Raw genomic sequence first — 23,509 nt, 5'->3', positions numbered from 1 at the left:
ATTAACTCGCAACATCTGCACTGGACGTTAACTTTCTATTCTGATGAGGCTTGGATATATATATATATATATATATACCCCAACTTTCGTTTATTCGGCAACGGAGCCTGGAGTTCTTTGGCGTTGATACTTGTTCTATCTTCCTTACTCAGCCATGAAGTCACAGATGTGTTTAACGTGTCTATTTTGAGGGTTTCCTATATTAGCGGGATTTGGAGCCTGGCAATGGTAGGCAGACCAATATATTGCATCCTCTCTATTCATAAGTTCTTATAATGACACCCCATAATCAGTGGTGATCAGGGAACGCAGCCATTAACTGCGCTGTTTACGGTAAAAAGATCGATATTGAAGTATTGAGACAGGGCAAACAGCTTTGCATTAACAGTAAGTTCATATTCATAAGTCTACCAATTGTTAAAAAATGCGTCTTTAGTACTGCGCCTACAGTATCAGTTTCAGGCTAAGAATATGGTTGGCTATCATGTATCATCATCCACCCGGCCCTCTCTGAGAAGGACTTCGCCTTCGAGTTGTCCGTGTTGACCGGGGGCGACTTGGTTCTGGTATATCGGAACGCGGCCGTATATCATAAGCAGCGCTAGGCTCGGGGTTTCTAGCCTTAACACGAGGCAAGCGATATCCAGCCTTATCAAGCGCATGCTCAAGCAAGCTATCGGCCTCTCCGTCAAGCTCCATGCCGATATTTTGTGCGTCCATTCCGCTAGATGATGGCCGATCAGGGACATCATCTGTCCATTTATCTACGGTCGTTGATTTCTTTGTCCCTTTGGCTGTAGATCTATGCCTCGGTTTTTCGCTATTAGAACTGGCTGTAGAATATTTCCCTTTTCGTGGCTTGCTTGTGTCTTGGAAGGATACTCCTCTGCTCTCTTCCTCGACAGCCCAAACCTCGAGCGCTTTCGAAAGCAAAGTACCCGCAACTCCAGCACCAGCTGCTGCATCTCCACCAGTAGTGCCAAGTACACGTACGGCCTCATGCAATGCAGTAACAGCATCGGTTGTCCGACCCAGTTCTAATAGTATTATACCACGGGCTGTGTGGAAGGATCCTATTAGGCCTCTGTCTTCGTAGCCTCCCACGGCGGAAGCACCAGCAGACCTAACTGCACCAGCTCCTGCCCGGCCCGTGTATCCAGTGTATATTGTTGTTGAGCCACCCGCACCTATACGAAGGCACTCGTCAAACTCAGACAAAGCTTCTTCCAATTTTCCCAGTCGACGAAGTGCATGACCCAAATTTGCTCGAGTGGCCAACCAAGCACTGGGATCACATTCTAGGGAAACAGATAATGCTAAAGCTTGCTGGAAGAGATGGACGGCGTCTTCTAGATTAGCTTCGTGATACAATACTACTCCAAGCTCGTTAAGGACCAAGGGGTCCCCTCCCGTGGGGCTGGGAGTAGGTGGTTCTCCGGTGGAATTAACGCTCAGGGAGAGAGTGTTGCTAGTAGAGTGAGCGCCCGAGGACATTGAATACGCAGCAGACAGATACTCATGCGCTAGAGCCATATTGTTCAAGGCTAGATGTTGCATTCCTAGAAAGAGCTGGGGTAAGTGGCTCCCTTGAAATAGTCTAGCAGCGGTACTATATGCAGCAATGGCCTGATCATGTTCACCCTCGGCGGCAAATGTGTGCGCAAATCCAATCCAGGCTGGCGCGGAGTGGGGGTCGAGAAGAGAAGACTTGGAGAAGAACCGTCGTGCTTCGGCAATCTTGGATACTGAAAGATAATAAACACCAATAGCAAGGTAAGTATAGGGCTCATCCGGAACATTATCTGATAGGGTATGGGCGAGGAGGAAAAGTGCATTTGTAGCGCCAGTTTCGTAAAGGCAGGCAAGATGAAGGGGATACACGGATGGAGAATGCCCAAGGTTTTGGCTTTGACTCCCTTGAGACACCAATGCGGACATTGAATCCGAAGCGGAGAGAATAGATGAGGTTAAAGAAAGCGCTTCCGGAAACCGGCACTGAGTGTAGAGCGTTTCTGCGCGAGAGAGTAGGAGATCAGAGTTATCTGCGAGGTTATAGTGAGTAGAGAGAGTCTCTATAGCATGAGACAGTGCAGAGCAGGACGAGTATTTTGACAGTCTAGTTGTATATAGCAATTTCGTAAACTCCGACGCTTCTTGAGATAGTGAGACATCTGAGGACGGAGTGATTGAGTCGAAGTCTAGTGATTCTAGGAATTCAAGCTCTTCGGCTGGAGACATAAGTGAGTTTTTCATAAGTCGATCAAATGCCTCGAAGCATTGTACGTCAATCCTGACGGCGTCCTTATAACAGTCCCTCGCACGATCAAAGGCATTTTGGTTTGCATAGCAGCATCCTCGTAGATAACACATGGCCGCCTCATATTTAATATGATTGGCATCCTGATACGTATCGGTGTCACCTTTATCTGTGCGAGATGGTATAGAGCGTCCATTCCTAAGAGTGACATGGGAGCCTCCATTCAAGTGCGGCTTTTTTCGTCGGCTGGCACTCTGGATCAGATGGGTTGGGTTGTGTTCCCCAAGAATGGAGAGCGCAAGATCGAATTTGTTTTGTTTGATGTAGCAATGAGCAGCAAGGTATCGACAGGATGAATTCCGAGTAATGAGATCCTTCGTGGAAAGAAGTGCTAAGGCTCGAGTGTAATTGTTATTCGAAAAGTGCACTTGCGCAAGCCAATATGCGTCGTTATCGCTGTCTATATTCGAGTCAGCCCAACAGCTCTCTATTTGTATTTGAAATTGTTGTGCTTACTTGTCAACGCAAGTACTTTATCACCGATATATACCGCCGAGTCATACTGCCCTTTATTCAAGGCATCTTGTCTCCAGTTACGTAGAAACTCCTCCATGGCTGCTTGTGGTTCACCAGCGAGAGCTCATTACCATTGCACTTATGCTCAGTGTTTTCAGAAGGGAGGGAAGAAAAGGTCTTCAACTGGCAGCTCTTCAGTATAAGATAGCGAACATCCGCTTAAAGTCACACATTTGCTTGGGACACGATACAAAACCTCCTTCCATCCCTCGCAGTCTATTGATATCTCCTTGCTTGTGTGTTGTTGACGTTCGCGACTGGCAAAAACATTTGATGCTTATATAATAAACAATGCTCAAAATAATTAGCCAATAGGAAGCTTCTGATAAGAAATTCACATGACTTATCTTATATTATGTCATCAGATGGCTCTTTTGCCTTTTTGCTGCTACTTATTTTTAAATCAACGTCGAGATATCAAAGTCGCAAGCTCATAATCTCATCACGCCAGAAAAGAAGCTCAAGAAAGCTATAATCTTCGAATACCGGATCATATAATACATCTATCGCCGCCAACATGTCTGAACGAAAGGTCCTTACCAAGTACTACCCACCGGACTTTGATCCGTCGCTCATCACCCGAACTCCCAAGCATCTCCGAGCTTCAGGCTCCAAGCTTCTGACTGTCCGTCTCATGGCGCCGTTCAGTTTAAAATGCACTAATTGTGGTGAATACATATACAAGGGCCGCAAGTTCAATGCTCGCAAAGAAACTACTGATGAGAAATACCTCAACATCACAATATACCGATTCTATATCAGATGCACACGATGCTCGAGCGAGATCACATTTAAGACGGACCCAAAAAATATGGATTATGTGTGTGAGCGAGGGGCTAAGAGAAACTTTGAACCATGGCGTCAAGCAAAAAGTGAAGAAGTGAGCGAGACACATGATGAAACCCTAGATCGCCTTGAACGGGAAGAAAATGAAGAACTCGAGCGAGAGGAGAGAGATAAAATGCTGGAGTTAGAGGAGAAGATGCAGGATTCAAAGCGGGAAATGGCAGTGGCCGACGCACTAGATGAAATACGATCCAGGAATGCAAGGATAGAGAGGGGAGAGCGTGGAAGCGGGGAAGAGCTGGCCTTGCTAAGGGCAAAGGCCGAGGCCGAGGAGGCGAGAGCTAGGGAGGAAAAAGACATCGAAGAGGCAGCCAAAAGAGCATTTATGACTGATGATGGTGATCGAGTTAAACGGATTGTTAATGATGATGATCAAGACACCGCAACTCCAGCTGAAATGCCTCCCCCCTCGTTCAAGCGAGTGAAAAAGGCCAAAAAGCCATTTTCGGCAGGATTAGGTATTAAGAAGAAAAGTCCCCTTGTCTGATCATTACGTGCATCATCTCCGGCGTTGGTAATAAAGGTAATCTGGGGAAGTGTTTATTTTGAAGCGAAGCGTTTATTAACTTGATTAGCTACATATTTTTGGGCGAAGAAACTAGGCCTAATACCAGTTGGAATAAATCATACAAGTGAGAACATCAATATAAAAACTCAAACACAACGTAATAACATGAATATCCTCCTTTCTTCCAAAAGAACGCCATGCTTAACCCTTCTTTCTTTGTAGTGTCGATGAGCGAGACTTGTTGGCAGCCCGCAAAATGCAAGAAATTTAGAAAGACGAAAGAAACAACAATGGGAAATCACACATCACCAATAATACAACATGAGAAGAGAAGATGTTTCACAGAAGGAAAGAGGTCAAAAAGGATCAGACGTAGGCCATCCATAAAGCATCACACTGAGCAAGGTTGTGAGGATTGACGGATCGAGAAATAAGGTCAATTACTGACTGGTTCGCAGGAAGGTTGCCATCAGGAGAACTTGTCAAGCTGGCTGCTCGGTTGACGATATAGTCAATATTGCTTTGCACCATATCTTTAAGTTGCTGGAGGACTCGCTGTTGCGCGCTGGCCCACATCACAAGTTCATCCCGTACGAAAATGCTGAGCTGCTGTTCCAATTCGAGTCTTGGTTCAGTGAGGCAGCGAGCAATGGCCATAATAGCACAGGCAAATATGCCTTCAGTTGTCAATGGGCCCATCAACGTTTGAATGTTAGGGGTTAACCGGAAGGGAACCTGTTCTGGATTGTAGAATATTGCCCTAGCAGAGTTCATCGCTGGAATCAACTCGGAGCTCCAGATATCCCCTGTCCGTCTAGAGATGTGTATTTTGCTTGGGTATCGGTTGCCCATATGCATCACGTATGTCATGAAGGCTATTGCAGCATACTGATACGAAAATTGTCGTCGGAAGAGCCAGAAGTCCGCAAAATTTGGATATGTTTGCTGGACATACTGCAAGAGAATAGTGTTGGGCACCCATTTCTTCTGAATCGCATCGAAAATCTCGGTACGAAGGACTCCAGCTTGCTCGGGCGCACGCTGAAAACAGTCAGTTAGATCCAAATTTGAGTTGCCCATATATGGCACACTTACATTTGCTTTTGCTTCTGCGAGTGCCCGCATTTTTTCCATTGTGAACAGGACTGGTTCGTCTTTGGCCATTCCAGTCTGGCGGCAGTGATCTTCGTATATACCCTGCAAAGAGATGTAGGACGGGTCGTCCTTGACCAGGCGGATATGTGGTGCAAAAGGGACCATGAGTGGAAGATGGAAGTAAATGTTACGTCGACGGCTTTCCTTACGCTTCCTTAACACACAATTGAAAATTCGGAAGAGCTGAAGCATCCTCTCCTCACGACGACAGTGGCGGGCTGCAGGGTGTTGAACGGCAAATGTGTGCAGACTGCCATCATGACCACGAATCCTCAAACGACGATGACAGACACCGATTCCACGCACTAAATCAACATGAGGAAGGAACCGATCAATGCGAACAAAGTTTTGGTTCTTGTCATTGTGTTCGAGATATTGCCCAGGGACCTCCACTTCATCAAATTTCATGAACTTGAACTCACTAAGATGGGAGGAAAATGATTCCAGGTGAGCATATTGTGGTCGGCGGTCCAGCTTTTCTTCGAATTTGTCCCTCCATCGACGCAGTTTATGGATGTACTCGTACATGGTTGGCTTCTTGGTGACAAAATCGGCTTCGAACGACTTTCGTATGTGTGCAGGGAGAATGGTTTCTGCGAAGCGTGTGATGTTTGCTTCCGTAGAATGTGGGAGCTTGCAATCTTGTGCATACGACGTAGGCATCCGGCCCACATATGCAAGGCCATCATTGAGTAAAGCAACAATAAGTCTATAAGCATCTTCATCTGGCGGGCATTTGAAGTTCTTATGTATCTGGTCCACCATAGTCTCCATGGTCAAGGCGAGTAGAGGGAAGGCTGTTTTAAGACCAGCCATTGTCTCATCTGCATATTCCCAAGGTTGTTTATCCTTTTGAGTTGCATCGCCTTCATTAGGAGTTTGTCCATTTGCTACAGGGGGTGTCGGCTTAGGAGACGCTACAGCCCTCGGAGAACTCGACGTCGCTGTGGCATCTGGGATAATAGAAGGCTTGGTCTCTGGGGAGCCACTCTTCACAGTTGGAGAACCGGATGCTTTTGCGCGATTAAGTTTTTCCTGCTTTTGCTCCTGCGACTTCTTGAGGCCCAGATAATCCTCACGGCTGGTCCTGAGCAAGAAGAAGAGTGACTGGGGATACAGCTTTGCGATTTTCCCAAGGACTGCCTTGCAAAGCCTAGCTTCCCGGTGTGCAAGACTTGCAAGAAGCTGAGGAATGAAGGTAATCCAGTACCAGACAGGAGTGTCCCCCTTGAAGCTCTCGAAAGCACTTGCAATTTTCCCTTCATCATTGTCTTGACTTAACAACCAGAGGATACGGCTAAGGAGCTTCCTAGACTTGTGATTTTTGTACAGGCCAGCTGCTTCCAGGTAGCAGCTTATTGCATTGCAAGCCTGGTCCATATCTGAGTGATCAGCTTTGAATCGTTGATCACTGTACTGGCCCCACTCAGCCCATGCCTTAGCCAGGCGTAAGTCATAGAATAAAGCGACACCAAATGCCTCATTTGCCTCCATGTTATGGTCCAATTTCGCCAAAAACATGCCCTTCAGGGTATAGAATTCAGCCTTTTGTTGGGCATTGAAGTAGTTGAGATTAGTGTTGTTGATAACCTCTAGTCCACTATTGAGCTCCTTTGGGTTCTGATAATGGCACTTTGCTTGCTCTCTCAGCTTTAAAAAGGCTTCTTGAATCTCAATGTTGGGTAAAGTGTAGATTCGGCTGAGTTGATTAATGCAAACTTCTGGCATCTGGTGTTTCCGTGCGACATGGGCAAATCTATTGATTATCCATGCAGTTTCGTGGTATCCCCGGAAGGCATACGAATTGCTTGCCACATTGTTAGTCTGCGGAGGGAGAAGACTAAGGTACGTGGAATTGATAAGCTGGAAGATATGTTGTCGCCATGTAACAAGGTCCTGCCAGGCATTGATATCATCCCAGACATTGGGTAACCTATCTCGCCATGTGGTAAGAAGGAGTTTCAATTCGGCCGATTTCGTATCCATGTTCCGCTCATTCGTTTGCGAAAGGCTTGTGCAGATAACGCTGGCATCATGAAGCTCAACAAGTTGTTGGAAGTTCTGTAAGATGGGAATATGCGCGTTGGTAATCCGCTTCGGAAGCTGGTGCCATTTTCGAATCGAGAGTTGGATAGATTCGTCACAAACGTTATTAAACTCCTGTAAACTCTCTTGCTTGGTGTGGAATTTTAACAATGACATAAACGCCTGGAAAAAGGTGCGGCGGGGGGTTGGCGCATCCGAAACCGACTTCAACAGAGAGTCAATTTGTTCACGATTGGTATCGCCTTGCCAATTCTCCAGGTTTCTCCAAGTGGCCTCCAAAAGCATATCGTTAAAGTTCTCATGTTTCGCGAAATCAGTTAGAATATCCCACTGTTGGAGTTTTTGAGCACATATCATCCAATGATCTTCCCAAAGGAAATACTCGGCTTGGGCAAATGGAATGGAACCAGTGCGTGCCTTTATCTGAGCTGATTCGTACAATTGCTGTGATTTATCCCACATCCCTTGTTGTTCATAAGAAAGAGCAGCATTGGTTTCGACGAATTTACAGCGCCTTCTCCATGTACCGTAAAACATATCATCTTCCTGTAGCCCAGCATATATTTCAACAAGAGCATCCAGGTTACTCTCCCGAACTACTGGTGTATCGATAACTGGATCAATCGCGTACCGTTCCAGAGCGATGGCAGCCATATACCAAGCATCAAACGTACGGCTAAGGAATTTCATAACATGAGGAGGGATCTTGAAACGGGGACTAGCCCTAATTACACCCTCGAGAAGCGCCTGTACAACATTGGGCCGTTCATCGATTTGTCTATGGTGGTATTCACGCGTGAGAAGCGATACCATGCCTTTTTCCAGGTCGATTCGCTCGTCTCGTGTCAAAGAGGCCCAGCAGATGGTAAACAAGCTAACCCAGACTTTGTACGCGACTTCGGGATCAGCATGCTGGAGCTCTGTGAGTGGCTCAAGGATATCTCGAGCTTTGACGTCCCCAAGGTCTGCGGAGAATTTCTTTTGTTCTGCCACTAGAGCCTCCAGGTGGTTATCAACGATAATATTCTCTTTAGCAGGGTCTTTCTCAGAGTGCCCAAATATGAAGGATGTAGGAGGAATTGTGAAATCGTCTGGATGTAGCTTAACTGATGCAGACATATCGACCGACCCCATCACCAGCTGCGAGGCTTGCGTGAGCCAGAATGATTCTGCGAGGGTGTCCCAGTTCTGTGAGGTCAGAACGTAGCTCAGGCGAGTATTGGCAGAGCGTGTTAAACTCTTGTCAAATATCGACATGAAACGGGTTCGCATGTCAACATCCTGGGCTCTGGTACCAATAAGGAAAGCATGTTCCAGTCTAACCGTGAGCTCAGTTCGTGTGATCTTGGGATCTTCATAGACTCGGATAACAAGTTCCAAGAACTTTCCAAGCATTGTCGAATCAGTCCTAGATTCAAACAGCAGCATCTTATGCAGGACAGCAGTCTTTTCCTTCAAAGTAGGCCAGGATTCCGTGGGCTGGAAGATCCAGTTCTCTACCATTCCTAGAATCTTGGTGCAAAGGGGAATATTCTGAGATCTCTCAACCAATTGCGCCAACACACTTAGGAAGGGCCGTCTTTGGTCACCCAGGTTTGACATTCGAACGGCAATCAAATCGATAGTTTTCGAGATCAAGTCGATGCCAATCTCTACTTCGTGGGGATCGGGCACTGGTGCTTGTTGTTCTGCATTGCGATTAGCTACAGGTGGCGCATTGGTAAAAGCAGCAACATGATCCTTCGCAAGCTTTTGTGAGAAGATCTTCATGACGTGGGGAATATGCTGGTCCATCTCCGCAGGTTGACATTTCGAAAGTGTCCAGAGGATATTGATTCCAGCGATATAATTGCCACTCGAGATCGACTCAGTAGCGATTGTTGAGAGGAAGGTCACAAACTCAGCCGACGGCTTATCGACGTCCATGCCACCTTCTTCTTCCACCGGCTCTTCTTGTGGTAGAGCATCCAGAACTCTCTTAATTGGTGGTGGTAACTTTGGGGATATGTCCATGTCATCCTCACCCCCATGTAAACAGTCTTGGATCTCAGGGTTATCAGACCGTAAGGCCTTTTCCACAAGATGCTGGATGGTAGACATGCGGTCGAGAATCCAGCTGTTCGGTTTTCCGGCCAAGAGAATTCGTAGAACCTGGAGTGAGTTGATCATGCTCGTTGTATGCTTTTCATCAGGCTTCTCGGCCTTTTCGCTGCACAAAACAGGTTCGAGGGTTTTCTGGTAAAGATCAATATCCACATCAGGCCAGTAGTCAGGTGAAAGAAAATTTCGGAGTAGAACCACTGATTTCTTGCAAATTTCTCCATAGTTATTTAAAACTTGGTGAGCCTTAGATGGCAATTCACGGAACTTCGCGGCAGGGACAGAGAAGCGATCAACAAGACTGCAGACAAAAGTAACCAGATATTTGATAAGGGGCGTTCTTAAGTCGAGTGGGATGGTGTATTCTGGGCGCTCTTTGTGTGGCAGCGGTGTGGTACTCATTGACGGCGATGCTTGGAACTCAGCTAATTTCCGTTTTGCCGAGTTTGGAGAAGTCGGGTCTCGTCGTCCAGTCACTCTCTTCTCTTCCCAAATCCAAATAAGGTTAACCAAGTGTAAGACGAGCTTCCTGCTGTCGAAGGAAACATTGGATGGGCCTGCAATCTTAACGAGGGAGGGGATTATGAGAGGGATAAAGTATTCACGAGATTCATAGAAAAGATCCGGCTGTCGAACAAGGAATTGAAGTATGCTCATGACCTGCTGTAAGTTCGCAGTCTCTTCCGTTAGAATGCGGCGCGGACATCTCGCCCATACTGGGAAACGTGGATCAGGGCCAGAGAGAATCCTCTTTGGAAGAGAGGGCGCCAGGATTTCCAATGCCTGAGTAACCAAAGATTTTCCCTCGTTCTGATGGGCTCTCAACAAAGCAACATAGATTTGCACGACAATCTTTGAGGGCGTCTCATAATGAGCAATGAAATAACTGATTAGCACATATGCGCCATATTTGTTGATGGTGTCTTCAAGACGAATGTAGCTCCATGCAAATTTGATGATATCCTTCCTGGTCTCCTGAACAATGCCATGATGATATTTTATAAGCAATGCGGAAAGCTGAAGTAGCTCCATGCGGGAATGATCTATCCCTGCCTGAGCAGACTCTTCGCTAAGGTCCCCTAGCTGTGGTTTCCATAGTCGATTATGAATAAGATCGGTCAGATTTCGATCAAGAACTCCCGTACCAGGGATCGGACTGTCCCAGGTGTTTTTCACATCCATGGCGAGTATGGGATTAACCAGATAGTGGAAGGCATAGGTCTTCAATCTCTGAGAAGAGGTACGTTGGTTGTACAGATCCAAACACCGAGCAATGACAGACCTCCGGTAAGCAATAGATGGATTTGTGATAATGTACTGATAGAAAAATTTCGGCAACGTAAGAGTTGTCTTCAGGTCACAAGCAGATATCTTGTCAATGACGTCGAATAGGAAATCGAGATCATCGAGGGACTGTGAAAGGTGGATGGTAAATATTTCCAACAACTGGTCTTGAGCTTGTTCGACTCTCAGCCTCTCATCTGGAGGAAGTTTGTCATTGCGTAACTTAGAATTCAAATCTCGACCACTGTTCAAGAGGTGTCGTTTCAAGTCAGGCTGGGCATTCAAAAAGCCTTTGGTAGCTTCGTGAGAGCAAAGCGAATGAACAAAATATATCCCATTGATGGCTGCCGTGTTTTTGCGGGGAGACTCTTCCTGTAAGAAAGCAAGTTTTATCAATGTTTCGGAATCCGCAAATATGGTTGAACGCAAGGCCGAACTCTCAGGGCTTGCTAATAGCTGACCGAAGAATCTTCCGTATTTCTCTTCCTGGAACTTAGCCTGCATAAAAATCCAGCTCTCTCTAGGATATCGGTTGAGGTATTTGAGCAACGGCTTCCTAAAAGGGCTGCTAGAAGTCCGCCTCAATCGATCTTCCAAGTACAAAACTTTGTTGACAAGGTTCTCCATGAATGAAGTGGCAGCTGCAGGAAGAAGATGGAAAATATTGAAGATAGCAGCAACAATTTTCATGGAAGGATTTTGTTCGACAAGCCCGAAGGATGCTCTCTGCAAGATATTCTCATCAGCAATGACTCTCATGTGGTCCAAGAGTCGCGATCCTATTTCGACTTTGAAATAATTTGTCAATAGGGTGAGAAGGCGAGCTAATCCGTCCAAACCAGCAACACTCAAGCGCTTAGGGTCCTGAAGGTTCATCAAGATTGGTCGAAGGCCGTTTTGAAGTAGGTCCTTAGGCAACTTGTTGGTTTGTGTGAGAACATCACGGAGGCCAGAATTAGCTGCTTCAATAATCTCGGGAGATCTCGAATACAACGACTTGAAGAAACAAGCAATGATTCTGGCGCGGCTATGACTCTGTGGCCCACTTGCAAAGTCGGGGAAACCCATGGCCATTGAGAGAAGGCGAAGACAGGAGACACGGAGGTTAACGATCTGCTCAGCAGTCTTAAACTCGTTTGGTTTAGCTGCCAATGCATCGTCGTCCACATCAGCAAGGGCCAGGGATTCCATTAGCAAACGGTTGAGCTGATCATTGAACGTGACGATGTTCTGACGAAGACCGAGGCAGTATGCTATCGCTTCGATACAGCCAATCTGAGTAGGGAATGGCAAGGCGCGCAGCGGTTTGTTGAATATTGGCATCAAAAGTCGGTCTTTGACGGGAGTAATTAGCTCATGAACTTCCGCATTTAACGTTGCAGCTAGAGTTGCTATTCCACTCTGGGCAGCTTGACGAACGTATTTGTTCATATGGGATAATTCATAGCTTAAGACGCCACACAAAGCCAACACCCGGCCGCGTTCATTTTTCAGCTCATCTTTCGAAACCCCCTCGTTGCATTTCTGGAGAATTAAGTCCATTGTCTTTTGTGCTTGGATTCGAGTCGCTCCTGGGAAATCCGATGGTGTATCTTTAATGACATACATGAGGGCACGAATAAATTCAACTTGCCGGTCTATCAACCAAGCGTTTCCCAAGTCTAGTTCGGTAACGAAAAGATGTATACCAAGGCTTCCGGCAGCCTTTGTAAACCACTCCTCATCATGGCAAGCATGGCAAAGTGTCCTGCCAAGGTGGGGGAAGAATGGGAGCTTTCCTGCCTTCTCAGCAGAGCCGAATATGATAACGGCAGCATTTCGGACATTGAAAATCACCTCCTTAGCGGCGTCACGAACCGCTGGATTTTCAGATGCTAAACATTCGACCACAGCATCAGCAAGAGTCCTTGTATCCAGATACAAGGGGCCTTCGCCGAGTGACACGCTGAAGGGTCGACGTATATGCCGTGACTGTGCCAGGGACCGTCCAATTTCAATTATGGTGAAATGACGGCAGACGTCAGCTAGGAAAGTGGTTGCAGCCTGTTTCAAATGCGGGATTGTAGATGCAACTATGCAAGCCTTCAATAACTTCTTGAGGGTAGTTTCCTGTGCTAGCCTCTTTGCAGAAGAGCATTGACGATCGGACTTCTCTAAGATATCCACGGTTCCAGAGAATTTCCCGTCCGCTAGATCGTTGGCCTGGAGGCGTAGGAGTGTTGCCAAGTCCTCGGGTGGATGTTCAAATCCAATGTAAAGCTTCAGTTGAGAGCTCAGCATACGGTATGCTTGTTTTTTATAGAACAAATCTGCCTTCTGTACAGTCTCAGATGCATTGGCTGGGACACTGTCAAGTAATTTGCCCAAGGCAAGGTCAATTCCAATATCCAGAGGAAAGGCTCTGTCCTTATTAGACCCAATTAGTTTGATATCCATACTCGGGGTATCATCAGAGTAGTGTTGGAATGAGAGCTCGGGGGGGTGGTTAAGGAATTTTCGGTTTCGTCCACCAAGTTTTCCGAGAATTCTCATTGTTGTATGAGCATGGAAGTGGCTGTAAGGGTTTGGCCGGAGATGGTCCCAAAGAGCAGTCATAAGTTCATCCATTATCGGGGCCATGATTGGGTCCAAGTAGTCGGCAGTAAGGTTATCAACGCAGAGTTCAAGGGTCCTAAGGCCCTGGCTGACGAGATCAGATCCCGCACGGAGAGCAACAACTAACGGTCTCATAAGATGGCTAAGATGCGGAAGTAAATGGCTAAGTCGTGCCGGGACAGTGAGTGTCAGTTCAACGTATAAATCGCGTTCCTGCGTCTTCCTAGCTCCAAGTAGGAGATTATTGAATGTTTCCAGCAGCATCTCCAGCAAGGGCAGTAGCTCTTTGTAGAGCAACTCAAAGCGCCCACCTCCAATACTTCGGAAAAGCGACCTAAGAAGTAAGAAATAGTTCATCCGTTCTTCTGCGGTTACAGAATATTCAATACACTTGGCCACAATCTTGGTGACATGAGGATGAAGCACCTGTTCGTTCTGCGTCGAAAAGAGCGTGACGGCCATGAACGAAAGCTTGAACATTCTCAAGAGAATCCGCGAGTTGGCCACATCCGCAGAACCAACTTCATGGATGTGTTCCATTAGGTACTGTAGAGTCATACCAGCAACGGCTGGAGATGTGGCTTCGCTCGCGAGGAAGAACTGTGGGAGATGAAGTAGAGCACTATGCTCCAGCATGAGGCTGTGCAGATAGGGAATCTCGCTCTTGAATACTTCATGGAATGCAGCAGTGTCGACACAGTGGAAAATAGTCCCGAAACTTTCAAGAAGCTCCTTTTCCTCCGAACTCATGTGTCGCATGTACTGACTAGAGAGGAATTCAAGAGGACTTGCATACTGAACCTCAGGCTCCTTGCTATCAGCACCATAATATCTGAAAAGCCCAGCGCCTTCGTGGAAGAGTTTCTTGATGATGCGGACTTCTTCAGCATTATAGCCAAACGAGACTTCTGCCCAGTTGACTGGTGTGTACGATGGATCCAGTTTTAGGTCCTCTGGGTTGCAGCTCTTTAGCTGATAGAACAGGCCCTTCAAACCAGTGATGAGAGTCTTAAATAAGAACTTATTATCATTGACAGGGTCGGCATTCCTATCTCTGGGGTTAGTGGCTTTAATTGGTGCTGCAGTGAATATGTCAATCTCGTCCCAGTCTGGAGGATGGTTTTTATCAGCAAGGTATCCTTCTGACAAATTGTCGGCATTCTGCTTGACTAGTTTCGATGCCTTGACCGCATTGTTATATTGGTAGTTCATAGAAGCGAACTTGTCCCCAATAGCATCGAGAATCATGATAAGGAAGTACCGCGCCTCCTTCTTATTCTCCATGCTAGCTATTTTCTCTGCCATGTTCAATAGAAGCTTCGCGCTCATCGCCTGGAAGCTTGTTCCTGGAAGGTCATCATGGAGGTTCCTGGTGTAGACTTCGAGAGTACGGCGGATTTGGTCACGAGTGAGAGACTCTCGCACATGGTGTATCAGGTCAGCTAACATGCTATATGCTAACGGTCTGAGCGCTTCATAGACTGTAAGGCCATCGCCGATCAACGTCCGCTCGTCCAAAAGGTCGTCGAGTTTTTCGAGGAAGATCTTTCGGTAGTTGAAATTAATTATGTGTCGGATTGCGACCAGGAGCTCCTTCCTTGCACTAGACTTCTCCCGGGGACAGTCCTGTAGCAAGCGAACAACAACTCCAGGCAGGGAAGGAAGGAAATCCTGGAGATGACTTGCATACACTCTTAGTAAGTAGGCAAGGAAACTCATCGTCTTTACCTGAAGAGTGATGAATTCTCCAAAAGCGGCCCTGTTCTTGATATCTTTGCTAACCCCGGTGAAAATCTTCCCCTGCGCTTTGGCTTCGCTGTGAGCTTTCTCTTGCGGCCGCGCTTGGAGGAGCAGTATTCCTTTTATAAGAGGAACAAACACCTTCACATTAGTGGTTACAGGGTGGCGGTGTATCTGGAAGATTGAGACAACAATAATAGGACACTCCGCCAGTACCTTAAACGAGTGCATGCCCTTCGCCAGCATTTGATTTGGTTGCTGCTGCTCCGGCCCTAGATCAGATACTGAAGTAGCTGGGGAACTGGGTCGTGGAGACTGGAAGTTCTGAGCTGCAGTATTGGGTGTTGAAGGCATCCCGGGGGTGGATGTTTGAGCCTGTGGAGTATCGAAAGTGTCTCTCACAACCTGCGGCATCCCCTCAAACATGTTCTGGATGAGCTCTAGAAATGATTGGACTCGTGACTGTGTCGCCCGGACTTGTCGTCGTTGGAGGTCCATGATAGTCTTCATGCATATTACAGCATTGTCTTCGTTTTCGATTCGGACAAGCTCTATGAGCAGATCAACAATGTCACCGGCATATGGCTCAACTTCCGGAAGCTCTAGAGGTAGGCGGTGGAGGATCTCCAGGATACAGTTCCGCAGTTTCTAGGTTCGAAGCATGCGCTGTTAGTTCCTGTACCTGTAGAAGGATAACCGTAGTCCCTCACTCCCATTGGCAATTTTCCTTGACTAACCTGCTCAAATGACAAACTGATAAACACTGGCTCTCCCTTTAGCACTTTCTTGAACGCCGGCCATAGCTTCGCCAGGAAAATGGGGTACGTAACGCCAGAGCATAGGTGCTCCAGGGAGTCACGGATTTCAACCGCAGCAGCGCATTTTAATTTAGTTTCTACAGCACGATAACGCGCGTCTTCCGTCAGCAAATAGCACCGAAGTTGCAAGGGACCTCCTCTGGTATATATCACTAACCAATGTTTGGGTCGCCTAGTTTCGTCACGTAGGCGTCGAAATTTCGCTCAATCGATTCGCGTTCCATGATTGCGCGCAGCCAGAATTGGCATTCCCGGGGCAATCGACCTTAAATCAACCCGGTGCCAGGCCCTCAGGCCGGCTAAAATCCTTTCAGCGCCCACAGGACGGCAGCTCTCTGGTCCTCCAGCCCGATAAGCTTGAGGAGGGTCTATAGGGCAATTCGGGAGCCTGTGACGACGGTTATAGGAGGTTTTGCGGCCGTGGGAAAACGGGACGTATGAGGAATTAGAGGATGAGAGAGGTCGTCGGTGTAAAATATGCCCGAAATCAAGAGGTAGCGAGGGTCGGGCGGCCTGTAGAGTGGAGGGACAAGGGCCTGGATACTGAGATGGAAGAATGTTGATAAGTGAATTTAAGTGAATTAAATGAATTTCTTTAGGGACCATCTGGACCTGGGGGATCGCGCCCGCAACTTCACATTCGCGCTAGTGCCAAAAGAGGACTAGTGATGGCGTTGCTTTAGCCTATTATGGCTTAGTACCTAGCTGATGTAATATTCCTGAAAAATGTTTGCTAAAAGTGTAAACTTGCTATATAAAGTAATTTCCCCTAAACTTAAAGATATCAAAAACAATCTCACAATCAAAAAGCGAAGTTGAAAGCAAAAGAAATTGAATAAAGAGCGTAAGAGACGCCGGAACAAGGCAGATGCAAGACAGGTTTTGATTTCATTTCCAGCTGATATCAGAAAGCTGGGATGTCTCACTAGGCACAAGTAACCATACAAAAATGCCTCCTCTTCCTTCCATACCTGGTTTCACCCGTTCCTCCCCAGCAGCCCAGCAAAGTCAAATTCTAACTATTAGATAGAGAAGTAAGTAGGAATATGGGACCGGGAAAATAAAGATACTCAAAATTTAGGAGAATATATAATGGAAAGGAAAGGGACCTTGCATCAATCCATATTCACCCAGACAAGAAATCCAAGTACGCATGTATGACTCCGTACCAGGCAAAACATCAACCAACCAGTTTCAAACAACCGTTTTAAGGGAGTAACGAGAAAAACGGGGCATCATCATTAGTCTAAATTCGCTGGATAATTTAGTACCGAACCTGCTGTAAAAGAGCTTTTCCATGCCGCCTGTTGTTGGGTGGCGAGAAGGAAAGAAGAAGGAAAAAAAGTAAACCCCATTGCTTCAGACAGACCGCATGCTCTTGCTAATTGAGTTGCTACGAGTAACGGAGGCATGAGAAGGTCCAGTACTGTCTCTGCTACCGAGCGAGCTTCGCCGTTCTCCTCGCCTTCGTGCTTCTCCCACCACGATCCGCCGACCTGTCCCAGCCGTGCCGCCGCCACCACTACCACGAGAATCATCGATAGATCCACGGCGACGCCTCTGAATTCAAAACGTATGTCTAACGTTAGGACCACGCCGGCTCAGAGAAAAAAAAAAGGTCAAAAAAAGAAAAGTAAAAAAGTATCTCTAAAAGAAGGATAAAAAGGCGAAAGGGCAACAGGGAAATTTTTACAATACAACCAGTGCACAAGAAAAAGAAGCGAAGAGATCAATGCAGGAGAGCGAGGCAAGGTACGTGAGTTCCGTTCCATGCTTAATCAACGCGTGAGGCACTAACCGAATTTTGACCCTCTCTCCGCCGTTCCTTACTGGCAGGGGTGTCGTCTTGCAGTTTAAGCGCGTTTAGTCGCTGCTGGCTGTCTTGGGTTAATGGATCTAAGCCGTCATTTGCGCCGGCTGCATCAGAAGGCTTGGAGCCTTCGGCTGCCGAGTGTTCAGCTTTCTCACGTCTGGCCTTTGCCATTTCTGCCAGTCGATCCCATTTCTCCTGACGACTCTTTTCTCGTGCCTCGGCAGAATTTTGATATTCTCGGTAGTCGTGAGAGCAGTCATCGAATAGCTGTGGATTGATTTCCATAAACATTTTCATAGCGGTATACACCATACTATGGATTGTTCTGTAGAAGAGGAATATGTCAGTACAAATAATGTTAGAATCGTACTTTTTGAGACATACCTGTTCCAGTGGCCCTGGGAATTCTCGTAAAGAGGCGCAAACATGATCGGGAGAATGACCTCCACATTGTCGCCAACCAAATTACAAAAGTACTCGTTATTCCAAAAGTACAGTGCTCGTTCCGCAACCTGAAACTCTATTAGTATGGCCCTGACTTATATTTAGCTGCAGCGATGTTAACATACTTGAAAGTGAGGGCTGGCAACCGATTTTGCAAGCTGGTGGAACAGAGGCTCTTGAACCTTCACAAACTCGGCAGGTTCCATAACCTCGAAGATATCTTCGACCTCGTTTAGGTACATGACTTCTTTCGTGCTGTTCACTTTGGGCCAGTAGCGAAGTAGGCCGAGGACAACCTAGAGACCAACTTATATTAGGATCGGAAACCCAGTTAGATAGGGGAAAGAATATGTAGCATACCTCTTCTGTCAAGGCGGCATCCTTCTCTAGGAACTGAACAATACAGTATGCCAGCTGTGGATGGTACATACTCAAACTCTTAACTTTATGCATTGGCAATAAAACGCGCGTCAAGAATAGCTTGTGCTCCTCCTTGAGTGGCAAGGCAAAGCCGTTGATAATTGAGCCAAGAATCTCCAATAACTCAGCAATACCGTTAAAGCGCTCAGTTTCGTAGATGAATTGGAAGAAGACGTTATTGATTGAGCGCCTGATATATGAGCGTAGATTTAAGAATTTTCCGTATATGCGATGCAGTGTCGTTTTCAAAAAGTCACGCTCTCGGGGATCTTCGGAATCAAATAGTTCAAGTAGCTAAAGTAGGTATTAGCTTTGTTACGACTGTATGCCGCAGTGAGATAAGGGACATTCTTACCTGTAGGACAAATTGATGGTCGATATATGCTTTTGCGATGTTGGTGCTGAAATCTTGGCTCTCAATGAACCTAAGGAAGAATTCATAGACAACTTGAATATGAGGCCATGCAACCTCTAGCACAGGCTCATCCTCTTCCGGGTCAAACGCATCTCCTTGCGGGTTGACAGGAGGGGGGATTGGTCGGAACAGGTTTTTACTGAACATGTCCACCACTTTGGGGTACATGGGTTCTGTGATGACCGACCGATTGTTGGCAACATAGTCAAGCAACTCATGGAGAGCGAGTCGTTTGATTTCTTTAGATTTCATATCTCCAGCTGCATCGTTGAAATCAAATATGATGTTGCATTGGTCGATTTTCTGCATAAAGAGGTCTTGTCGTCGGTTTGGGGGCACTTCATGAAATCCGGGAAGCTTCTCCAGTTCCCTCTGACGTTGGTCCGAGATATCGAAGCGTGACGAGTGCTGCCTCCGAGGAGGCCTAGGTCCGGTGATATCTTTGGGGGTCTGTAATCTGTCAACAAGGTGCGGCTTTTGCCCTATCTTTGGTGGCTGCAGGTCGCCCGGCATTGTTTCTGGTGCTCCGGGTGGAGGAATGTGCTATGAAGCATCGATAGTTAGCTACAGGAACAAGTAGATGATGAAACCGGGCTCCATGGACGCAAATATTAAACGTAAAGGAATCTAGAAGGATCCGTCCATCGGAAAAGAGTCAACATACCGGTGCACTGGGGCTGATAACCACACTCGGGGCCATGGGAAGACCCTGCCGAGTTGGCGTACCCGGACCATTGCTGGACATCTGCCCTCCTAAATGCTGTTGCTGTTGGACATAATGCTGCTGGCTGGGTGCGCCACTAGGTAGAACGGGAGCGTTATGGTGCAAGGTGATTCCGGCAGCCGCTCCATTGTCGGGAGAGCTGGTGGGTTTCGACTTTGTTTCGTTGACGGCGGTCGTAGACGAAGTAGGAGTACCGTGGTTCGAGCCTGCCGGCGATAACGTTTGCCCTGGTTGACCAAGATTCGCGGAGGCCCCCGGAGACAACGTACCAGAAGAAGACGAGTCTTTCTTTTTCGACGACTTATTCGAGTCCTTCGCGCGGGACAGCTGCTCGTGCTAACATCATCAGCTTCTATCCCTTGAATTGTACGAAAATTCAGAGCCCCCCTGAGAAGAAGAGCAGGCGGACGTGCGTAGTCTCCTCAGAGGAGGTATGCCATTGACACGCAACTTACAACTCTCTGCCTGAAGCCCTTCATTTTGCCCACAAACAAGTGTTATTCCGCCGCATCAACAGAATATCAGGTTGGCCCCGTGCCCGACCACCACGACCTTACCCCTGTTTAGGAAAGGTATGGGGGAAATCGATGGGTAGCCGAGGACGGTGGATAGGTAGAAGGGAACGGCGGTGGTCAACTATTGTTTTTTATATGTTGATTAGCGGTCTGACTGGCTTCAGGAGGATGGGACTAGTATTTTTTATTTTATTTTTGTTCTTCCAGAGAGTGCATGCAGGAAGCGTCTGGCAAAGTAGATAGATCGAGGTTGCAGGGCACGGGGCTGGATGGGAGAGCGCAGGGCCAAAACAAGGGAGAGCGAGGTGCAGGAGAGCAGCGAGAAGAGCAGCGTTGCACAACTTACCCGGAGTCTTTCAGAGCCAGCAGTAGTTAACAGACTGGATAGCCGTATTCACACGCTTCTATTGAAGCCCGTTTCCCCCTGTTCTGGTGCCTCCTTGCTGTGTTTTTTGGCAGCGCGAGCGTTGTCCAAACTTCCAGGAGGGCGGGGGGCGTTTGGTCGGGGCCCAGCGAAGTAGCTAGCTGGCGATTGGGCGAGGAAGCGTGGATGCCGTTGGCGGAGGGAGCAAGAGCAGTGCTTGAGCAGCAGGCGATGGAAGCACGACGGGCGCGAGTTCAGCGTAGTTTTGGTCTTGGAGCAGCCATTCAGTCTTGTCTTTCTCGTTTGCACGGCCAGAAAGTCGACGCTCTTCGCATCTCGAAACGGCGCCGGGGGAGTTTTGAAGGTGTCACGTGAGGGTTGAGGCAAGAAGAAAAGGAAGACGACAGCAAAGATGAGAAGATGAAGAAGATGAAGAAGAGAAGAGGCAGGATTTATAGACAGAAAAACCTGTTTGTACAGTGAATAGTGGATGCTGAGACACTGGCCATGGGCAAACTGCATCAAACGAGAGACTACATTGACGAAAAAGGACCCAATATCAAAGAACTATACCCAGTACTAGGACCTCCCTGCAGCGCTAACACGGCAGCCAACAAGGGGCTATACGATCAATAAAGATCTTGTCTCTTGTTTTATACGGCTGAAAAACGTTAAACAGGCGCGGAATTGATACCCAATGTCTCATGAAAACGCTGGTGGCGAGCGCAGCGCTCCATGGTATACAGTACCCTCCCAGGATATTGTCAGCGTAGAGCACCCATGTGTAGTGAAAAATATTGACAAGGCCATTGATACCCTCCAGGGCCATGCGGCAATATCAGAAGTAAGGCAATCAGCCATTTACTCGTGGCCTTTTAACGCCTGCTAACTTGCCTGCTAGATGCTTGATTCATCAAACCGAGACTCGCCGTTGAGTCTCATGTTGAATCCGGAAGATGTCATGAGCAGACCGATAAGGTCAACAAGCAAACAGACAAACAATATTCTTCTCAAGGTCACTGTACCTAAGAGGACGGGACGAAGGCGGAAACGAGGCTCTCAGGACCCGTTTGTCGATAGCCATAGAAGTATAGCCACCTCGCCTCCCGACCAGTTAGACGCTCAAGGCCTTCTTCAGCGTTTGCGAGAGGATGCCGGGCGATATCAAGTAGATGTCGTTGGACAGGTCAATCGAACACACGTTTTTAAAGGTATGTGATGTGCATAACTTTACTACTTTAGCTTAATCCTAATGGTTTGGATATAGGACTGCCGGACTTCGCATACTCAACGACGGCGAGCCCATTCGTACAAAAGTTCCGAGAGACTATACTACCATTCGAGTGTAAGTGATAAATATGCTCATCTTCATCAGTTGTGGTGCCTACTGACTCTGTATTGGAGATGAAAAACTGAAAAAATTTGAACTTGACCTCTCAAAGGGGGCTACGTCTAACGTCGATATCATTCCACCTCCAGCATTAAGTAACAACGACGTTGCCTTCCAATACCTGTAAGTAGACTCCATTACGTCATAATCAGACTCTAAACATGTTCTAACAAGCCCACAGCTATCGACAAAACCCAACAGTGAAGCGTTCAATTGACCCATCCGGCCAAGTTACAACCTCCAACACCCAACGAATAGTAAAGATACCTACCCACCTTATATCTTACGACATATCGGCGGTACCAACGGAGCCACGACCGAACTGTCCGCCACTTTCAGAGCAGGATCCGACTGTCCACGACACCGTGGCTGCCCTCCGCGCACTCTTTGATGAGAGACCAGCCTGGACACGTCGTGCCCTTCGTAACAAGCTGCCCACACCCGAGAGAAAGTACGCCCTTCGTCTCGCAATTCCCTATGTTGGGTACCTCTTCCGCTCCGGCCCCTGGCGAGATGCCATATTCAAATTCGGCTTTGATCCCCGGACCTCACCTGATTACCGAATCTATCAAACGCTGATGTTCCGCTTATTCCCTGTCTCAGCGGATGCAGAGGGACGGGAGCAGGAAAATGACCCAAACGCTCAATTTTCGACTACAACCACCCCACTGTCGGGAAGACGACTTACCATTCCTCGCCTATCATACGAAAACAACACCGATCCTACGCTCGCTAGGTCGCATGTTTGGACTGGCGAACCACCACTATCCAAAGACGGAAAAACATGGATGATAGTTGACATTGAAGACCCTATAATTGCCCGGCTACTTGATCCTTCGTCCCCTGACGCCCATCCTTCCCGGGAGAAGTGCGATATCTATTCATGCGGCTGGTACGGTAACGTTACGCTCTCAATAGCGCGCACAATAATGCGTATGAAAATGACTATGATGATGGAAGGCCGAACAGACTGGCCTTCGGAGCAGGAGCTGCTGCCTCTACTGAGTCTGCCGAGTCATGTGGATTCAGAAGAGGATTTGAATAAGTTAACTCTGGTTAGGGGTGGGATGGGGCCTGTTGCATCGCAATTACTCACAGAGATCCGAGCAGTGACTCGCAATGTGCCGTGGAAAATGGACAAGTTGAGGGAGAGGTTCAAGGGAGCGGCCGGGTCTTTACGGAAAGGTGAAAAGAGAGTCAAATGGGATGATCAACAGGATGAGGAGGAGGATGATGAGGAGGAGGAGGAGGGAGAGGAGCACGAGCAAGATCAGGAGGATGAAGATGAAGAGATGGAAGATTACGATGAAGGGGAGGTAGATATTGGTGTTGAAACCACGAAGGGATCGTAAATGTCTCCGTTTATCAGGCACTGTCGAGTAAGAGTAATAGCTCATTTTTTTATTGAACGATACAAACACTAAAGCAGAGACAGGTATTAATTACAAGGGGAGTTCAAACATTACGCTGTGGCAACAAATCGTTGCAAAGTCAAATGG

At 47.4% G+C, this 23,509-nt stretch overlaps 5 protein-coding genes across 5 annotated transcripts; 2 read left to right on the top strand and 3 right to left on the bottom strand.

The window, feature by feature from the left end:
* Window positions 1–492: 492 nt before the first annotated feature.
* On the bottom strand, window positions 493–2,870 carry MGYG_03928 (hypothetical protein; the record flags this gene model as incomplete). Its single annotated transcript, XM_003173707.1, has 2 exons — window positions 493–2,717; window positions 2,774–2,870. The coding sequence occupies 2 exons, from the start codon at window positions 2,868–2,870 to the stop codon at window positions 493–495; spliced, it is 2,322 nt and encodes a 773-aa protein (XP_003173755.1).
* A 480-nt stretch (window positions 2,871–3,350) lies between these two features.
* Window positions 3,351–4,166, top strand: MGYG_03927 (hypothetical protein; the record flags this gene model as incomplete). Its single annotated transcript, XM_003173706.1, has 1 exon — window positions 3,351–4,166. The coding sequence occupies one exon, from the start codon at window positions 3,351–3,353 to the stop codon at window positions 4,164–4,166; it is 816 nt and encodes a 271-aa protein (XP_003173754.1).
* Window positions 4,167–4,553: 387 nt separating this feature from the next.
* On the bottom strand, window positions 4,554–16,149 carry MGYG_03926 (hypothetical protein; the record flags this gene model as incomplete). Its single annotated transcript, XM_003173705.1, has 3 exons — window positions 4,554–15,755; window positions 15,845–16,002; window positions 16,083–16,149. The coding sequence occupies 3 exons, from the start codon at window positions 16,147–16,149 to the stop codon at window positions 4,554–4,556; spliced, it is 11,427 nt and encodes a 3,808-aa protein (XP_003173753.1).
* Window positions 16,150–17,284: 1,135 nt separating this feature from the next.
* Window positions 17,285–20,220, bottom strand: MGYG_03925 (serine/threonine protein phosphatase 2A; the record flags this gene model as incomplete). The annotated part of the gene is made up of 8 exons (XM_003173704.1): window positions 17,285–17,485; window positions 17,724–18,063; window positions 18,123–18,250; window positions 18,308–18,478; window positions 18,543–18,896; window positions 18,958–19,560; window positions 19,682–20,077; window positions 20,197–20,220. 8 exons carry the CDS (start codon window positions 20,218–20,220, stop codon window positions 17,285–17,287), a joined length of 2,217 nt encoding a protein of 738 aa, XP_003173752.1.
* A 1,097-nt stretch (window positions 20,221–21,317) lies between these two features.
* MGYG_03924 (hypothetical protein) lies at window positions 21,318–23,362 on the top strand (the record flags this gene model as incomplete). The annotated part of the gene is made up of 5 exons (XM_003173703.1): window positions 21,318–21,464; window positions 21,522–21,831; window positions 21,888–21,965; window positions 22,025–22,133; window positions 22,192–23,362. 5 exons carry the CDS (start codon window positions 21,318–21,320, stop codon window positions 23,360–23,362), a joined length of 1,815 nt encoding a protein of 604 aa, XP_003173751.1.
* Window positions 23,363–23,509: the final 147 nt, after the last annotated feature.

This window comes from Nannizzia gypsea, genomic scaffold (genome assembly GCF_000150975.2).
Source record: "Nannizzia gypsea CBS 118893 supercont1.3 genomic scaffold, whole genome shotgun sequence".
Taxonomy (NCBI): Eukaryota; Fungi; Ascomycota; class Eurotiomycetes; order Onygenales; family Arthrodermataceae; genus Nannizzia; species Nannizzia gypsea.
Note: the sequence above shows the minus strand (reverse complement) of the source record. Positions and strands in the feature narration are given on the sequence as shown.